Source organism: Pterocles gutturalis, unplaced genomic scaffold, assembly GCF_000699245.1.
Source record: "Pterocles gutturalis isolate BGI_N339 unplaced genomic scaffold, ASM69924v1 scaffold7801, whole genome shotgun sequence".
Lineage (NCBI taxonomy): Eukaryota > Metazoa > Chordata > Aves > Pterocliformes > Pteroclidae > Pterocles > Pterocles gutturalis.
The window spans coordinates 4,377-9,893 of record NW_010100285.1 but is presented as its reverse complement, the minus strand read 5'-3'; the positions used below and the strand labels follow the sequence as shown (position 1 = coordinate 9,893).

The 5,517-nt window shown below is 55.4% G+C and overlaps 1 protein-coding gene across 1 annotated transcript in view; it reads left to right on the top strand.

The window, feature by feature from the left end:
- FAM208B (family with sequence similarity 208, member B) overlaps positions 1-5,517 on the top strand; it is a gene marked incomplete at its 3' end in the record, with an annotated part of 23,873 nt that overhangs the window by 15,095 nt on the left and 3,261 nt on the right. Inside the window, exons 12-14 of the mRNA XM_010079192.1 lie at positions 381-921; positions 2,224-2,649; positions 3,082-5,498. Of these exons, the coding sequence (XP_010077494.1) occupies positions 381-921; positions 2,224-2,649; positions 3,082-5,498 (3,384 nt within the window). The remainder of the gene's footprint in view (positions 1-380; positions 922-2,223; positions 2,650-3,081; positions 5,499-5,517) is intronic.

Genomic DNA, 5,517 nt, shown 5'->3' with positions numbered 1-5,517 from the left:
GTTCAAGGCCAGGCTGGATGAGGCTTTGGGCAACCTGGTCTAGTGGGAGGTGTCCCTGCCCATGGCAGGCGGGAATTCAACCAGATGATCTTTAAAGATCCTTTCCAACCCAAATCAGTTCATGATTCTACGATTCCCGTGGCTCTGCAGCTAGGACTGGTACCTAGTACCATGAACACGTCCTCCTTTGTAGCTGTGATTATTTTTTTTTTTTTTTTAATAAGCTGTAAACTGCATGAAGCGATCTGTGACTGCAGCTGGACACTTGCAGGTCCCCTGCGCTGGGGCTTAGCACCGTGGGGAAGCAGATAACTTACCTTGTGCTAGTCGAACGGAGGGAAGATGGAGATGTTTCAGGCTGTGTTTGCTTTTCCTTCCAGGCCCTGGGACCCTGATCTGCCCGACGACGTGGAAGAGATGAAGCTGATTCTTCATATGTGGGTGGCTCTTTTCTACAGCAAACCCAACAAACTCCTGAGCAACACGAGGAAGGTGGTGGAGCACAGCAACCCCGAGAAGTACGTCTCGATAAGCAGCATTGGGGACTTTCTTGAGCTGAGCGATGACAGTGAGGACGGTTTTGAGCTGGAGACGTGTCCTGAAGACTCTCGGTCAGACCCTGACCATGACCAGACTCCCAGCAGCTCTCTGGATCGCAGCACACATTGCGAGGGATCTTTCCACCCAGAGGAGAGCTCTGCAGACTCTCGGACTGATGCTGATGAGGCTCCTGGTGTTGTCAATAGTACGGTATCGTCTTCTTCAGGGGAGCTGCCCTGTGGGGAGGAGGAGCCTTCCTCCACGAGCTGTCCCGAGAGCCTTTCCCTTGCTGAACACGCCGACAAGAGCCTGGCTGTGAAAGAAAGGCAGCCAGACGTCATTCCTGAGGAGCGCGTGCGTGACATCTCGACCACCCCTGCGGTAAGAGCTTGGGATTTGGGTGATACGAGTCTACAGGGTCACAAAATAGGATCTTTTGAGGAGAGTGGAGCAGACGTGCTTGTGGGCCCAGGCAGTGGAGGTCCTCAAAGCAGGACAGAGAAATGTCCCCCAGCATTTAGCTGCTCCAAATGACTGCCACGCAGATATGCTCAGTGTCACCATAAAAAAAGAAGCTTTCAGGCCTCAGTCTGGGTTTGGATATCCTCTTGGACTGAGCTGGCATCCCTGGGCTCTGGCATGAGCCGGTCCAAGGGAGCAGAGCCTTGACGTGGATGCTCTCCAAGGGGAAGCAAACCCAAAATTCTAGAGCAATTAAAGAGTCGAGATCAGAACTCTGTTCCTGGTTTCAGCTCCAAGCTGTGTGAGCTCAGACGAGGTCTCAGACCTGCGCTTGAGGGAGGAAAGGAACCACAAACACCCCAGACCGACACTCAGAAATCTGCCTGTCTCCTGTGGGCATTGGCTGGCCAACGGTCACAGCAGCCCAGACGTGTCAGGGGACACGGCACAGCCTTCCTCTGCTGGTTTGGGAGAGCTGAAGTTTGCTGGCTTGGAGAGATTTCCCCCACGCAGATGGCAGTGCAGTGCTTTGCACCATTTCCCTCACCCCCCTGGTGAATTTTGTTCATATTCTATTCTGGGTAGGGCTTTTAAAATTAATTTTTACTGTTTTTATGGTATGCAGATTATCAGGAGTAGAGGTACTTGGGTCCATATAAACCATGGGCGTCTGCTGACATTTTTTGAGCCTCAATTTTTGAGCTGAAAGAATTCCTTTAAAACTTTTGCTCTGAACAAACAGGCAGCTGCCATAGGGCCACAACGGTTTTGCACGAAGGAAAAAACCCAAAATATCCCAGTGGTTTTTTACCACCTGGGTTTAGTGCTGTGGAGCAGGCAGAAGTGTTTTGGGAGGAAATGTGGGTCCATACTGTCCATATACATTGCCTCTGTGCACCAGCTGATGGCCCATGAAGATTTTAACCTATTTTTAAACCATTTTGTGGTGTAAAGAAGGTAGAAAGTTTCAAAATCTTTCCCTGGCTGTCTGTGGGGGCTTGGCTTGCCAGCTGCAGTGGGGATAGCAGGTGGCTCACGCAGGGTAGGGATTCAACTTGGATTTATTTTAGAGAAAAACTCAAACTAACATCCTCAGGTGCTGTTGGAGGGGTTGTACTCACAAAGTTTGAGCATTTAAAACATCCACATCCTCCTGCGTGCGTGTCTCAGCTCCTGTATTCGTCTCCCTTGAAAATTAACCTGTGAATTGTGTCGTTTCAGGAGGAGCTGCCCAAGGAGGGACTGACAGATGCTGCGATTGCTCCCAGCCCTTCCCATGAGCTCAGTGATGCCGGCAAGCCCCCAGCTGCGCTGAGCAGGGAAGATTTATCCAGCCAAGCCCCGAATTCCAGTGCAGCACCCTGGAGTGATGCGCCAAGCGTGCTGCGTGGACGTGGAGAGCAGCAGGAGCGGGCAGCAGGGTCAGTGGGTGGCCCCAGCGCTCCTGAGGAACGGGAAAATGTGGGAGATGCTGGGAACTGTCCGGAGGTCGAGGATGGCAGCTGGGCCATGAGCGATGGACTGCGACGTGCTTGTGATTCGATGCCCTTAGAAGCGAGTCCCAAAAGCGCAAAGCCCGATGGAGCCAGTGGGAAAGGGAGGGAATCACAAGACAGCTTTGGAAATCCAGAAAAAGAGGAGGAAGAGGTGGAGGAGGGAAAAAAAGAGAAATATAAAAGCATGGTTGTGGGGCCTCTTGCATTTTCTGAAAGTGGTGATGCTGACATGGAGCATGAACACGGCGAGCAAAAACCAGTGAATTCGGCGTGTCCGAAGGACTTTGGCATTCCCGGAGAGGGCTCTGTGCCCAGCCCTGCTGCTTTAGCATCCCCTTGCCTGGGCAGATCAACACCAGTGCCGCCAGATGGGACTGGGACTGGTCCTCAGGAGCTTCCTGGTGAGATGCCACCAAGCCTGGACACGCTGCAAGAGCCCCGGGAGGCTCTGGCCACCCCAGGAGCAGAGACAAATGGTGTTGGTTTGGCACATGCAGCCAGTCCGGCCGGTGTGGGGTCACCCCATGACAGCGGGTTGGTGCTGCCGTTGCCGCCTAATCCGAGTGTTGTCTGTGGGGCACAGCCAAACAGCACCCCAGGCAGCTTGGGATCAGCTGGAGAGACGCTTGGGGATGGTTTGGAGCAGAAAGACGAGGATCGTGCGCCCTCTGCAGAAATGTGGGCGCCTGCTGGGAGCAAAGCTGGCGGCACGGCACTAACCTCGTCCCCTGGCTCCAGTTCCGTCTGCCTGGTGTCTCTTGATGGAGGAACAGATCCTGGGGCTGCTGCAGAGGAGCAGGAGGCCACGGCGAGCATCCGATCTCCATCACAGAGTGAGCTGGGAGGGAGCAGCTGCCTTTCCCAAAGGTGTGGAGGTGACATTTATGGTGACCTCACCTCACCGAGCGCTGGTGAATCAAACCAAGAAGAGAAGAAGGTTTTGGTGGAAGAAGAGCGTAGCAGCCCTCCTGCCAACCGCACAGATGTGCTGGATGAGTCCTTGGGAGCAGGGGATGGCTTCACCTTCGACTCTCCAGCCTCAGCAGGTGACTCTGAAGCTGGGGAGAGTGACAATGCGTGCCTCAGTGTAGATAAGTCCCCCGAGGGTGACGAAACAAACGCAACGATGGTGGCTGACGTACCAGAAGAACCAGAGACCTCTCGTCGTGACCTGCTGGAATCAGAACCTTCCTCCTTGGTGACAGAGGGGATGTCTGCCATGAAGGAGCATTCCAAGCAGCAGCAGAGCTCCCCAAAAAGCTTCTCCCTGCCTGCCTGCGCAGGCTCGGCTCCTGCTTCTCCCCAAAAACAGGACCCCCTCCCCCACGACCGAGACGCAGAGCCTCACCACCACTTGTTAGAGCAAAGCAAGCGGCAGACAGCCCCGTGCCAACCCGGGAAGCCCTGTGAGCAGGGAGGTGCTGCAGAGGTAAGCGTGGCTGCCGAGAGCCCAGAGAACTCCTTAGAGCCCAGATGTGCAGAAGAGGTGAAAAAAGACGCGGATTTGTGCCGTGCAGAGCCAGCAGAGAGCTCCCCGGCAGATGTGCTTGTACCAGGTGACCGGGGATCGACGCCTCCTTCTCCTCTGCATGATCACAAGGCAGGTCTGCGCGGTGCTGAGCCGGACTCGGGGGTCAGTGTGCACCCCGAGATGCTTTCTCCTGGCACGAGTCCATCTCCGGATGGTGCCCCGTGGTCTTGCTGCCCGAGGTGTGCCAGCCCTGGGGACCAAGCAGCAGACGTGGCAGGGAGCCAGGAGAAGCAACCCATCCTGCCTGAGGATTTGGAAGGAGGAAGCAGTGTTCCTTCCACCAGTCCTGCATCTTTTTCAGCAGGGGAGTTGCTCGAGCCACGCTGCGAGCCCCAAACTGTGTGCAACCATGGAGAGCACGAGGCTGAGGGATCCGACGCGTTTGCTGATCTGCACCGTGCCAGTGTGGAGGTGGAAGAGGGAGAAATCCCCGCTCTCTGCTCTCCGATGTTGCCATTACACGTGTGCAGGAGAATCTCTGGGGAAAGCCTGGAGCTTAGTGACGCTGAGGATACTTCGGGTGGGCTCCCGAGGGCAAAGCAGCTCCCCAGCAAAGACAGACACACGGGCCTGAGCTTTGAAGGTCTGTTTGAGACTTTCTCCAGTGACTCAGACCAGGAATATTTTGGGGGGACTTCACGATCCTGGCTTACAGCCAAGGATTCCTACAGCATGAGATCCGTGGATGCTGCAGGCACAAGGACTAGCTGCGATTCCTCCTCCGGGAGCTCAGGGCACACAGAGGGGTGCAGCGAGGACTGGGGTTCGCTGGGCGCGGAGCGGGGCTGCTCGTGGGCTGAGCGCAGCTGGCCGATCGGCCTGGGGGAAACCAGCAGCAGGCATGTTCCACCCTACGTCAATATTCGGAACAGCCAAGGGGTCATCAAGGACTACCAGAACTTCCTGGTCACCAAAAAATTCCAGGAAAGGATGGGAAAATCGCCACCTTCAAAGAGACGCGGCCGCTGGGTGGGCCAGTCTCATTTGTTAAGGTCGATGATAGGGACTTGGAAGGGTTTGGAGGAAATCACCCAGCACACTTTGGACATGGAGCGTCTGCGTTTCCATTATAAGCTAAAACAAATCCTAAAGAGTGGGAAACCACCCTTTTCTACCTCCAAAAGCATCTTCCCAAAAGACTTTTCCCCCCAGGTGATGTCTGAGACATTACCTGTGCAAGAAGCTCCCATCCCACTCTCCCCACGCAGCAGGAGCCCTTTGCAGGTGACAATCCTGCCCTCGGACACGTGGTCGAGCGGGCTTGGCTGTCACAGCTGCCGTGGGGACCCGTGCACCCCGTGGCAGGACACTCGCTACAACGAGAGGAGCAGGGCCAGATCCCGAACTGCAAACCAAGGCCACGCGGCTCCCTTCCACCTCAGCAAGCTCAAATACGAGAATAAGCTAAAGGACACGCGAGGGGACATCGCCGTCATCCTCGACGAGTACGCCGAGTTCAACAGGGCGATGCTGAGCAGGGCTGACGCG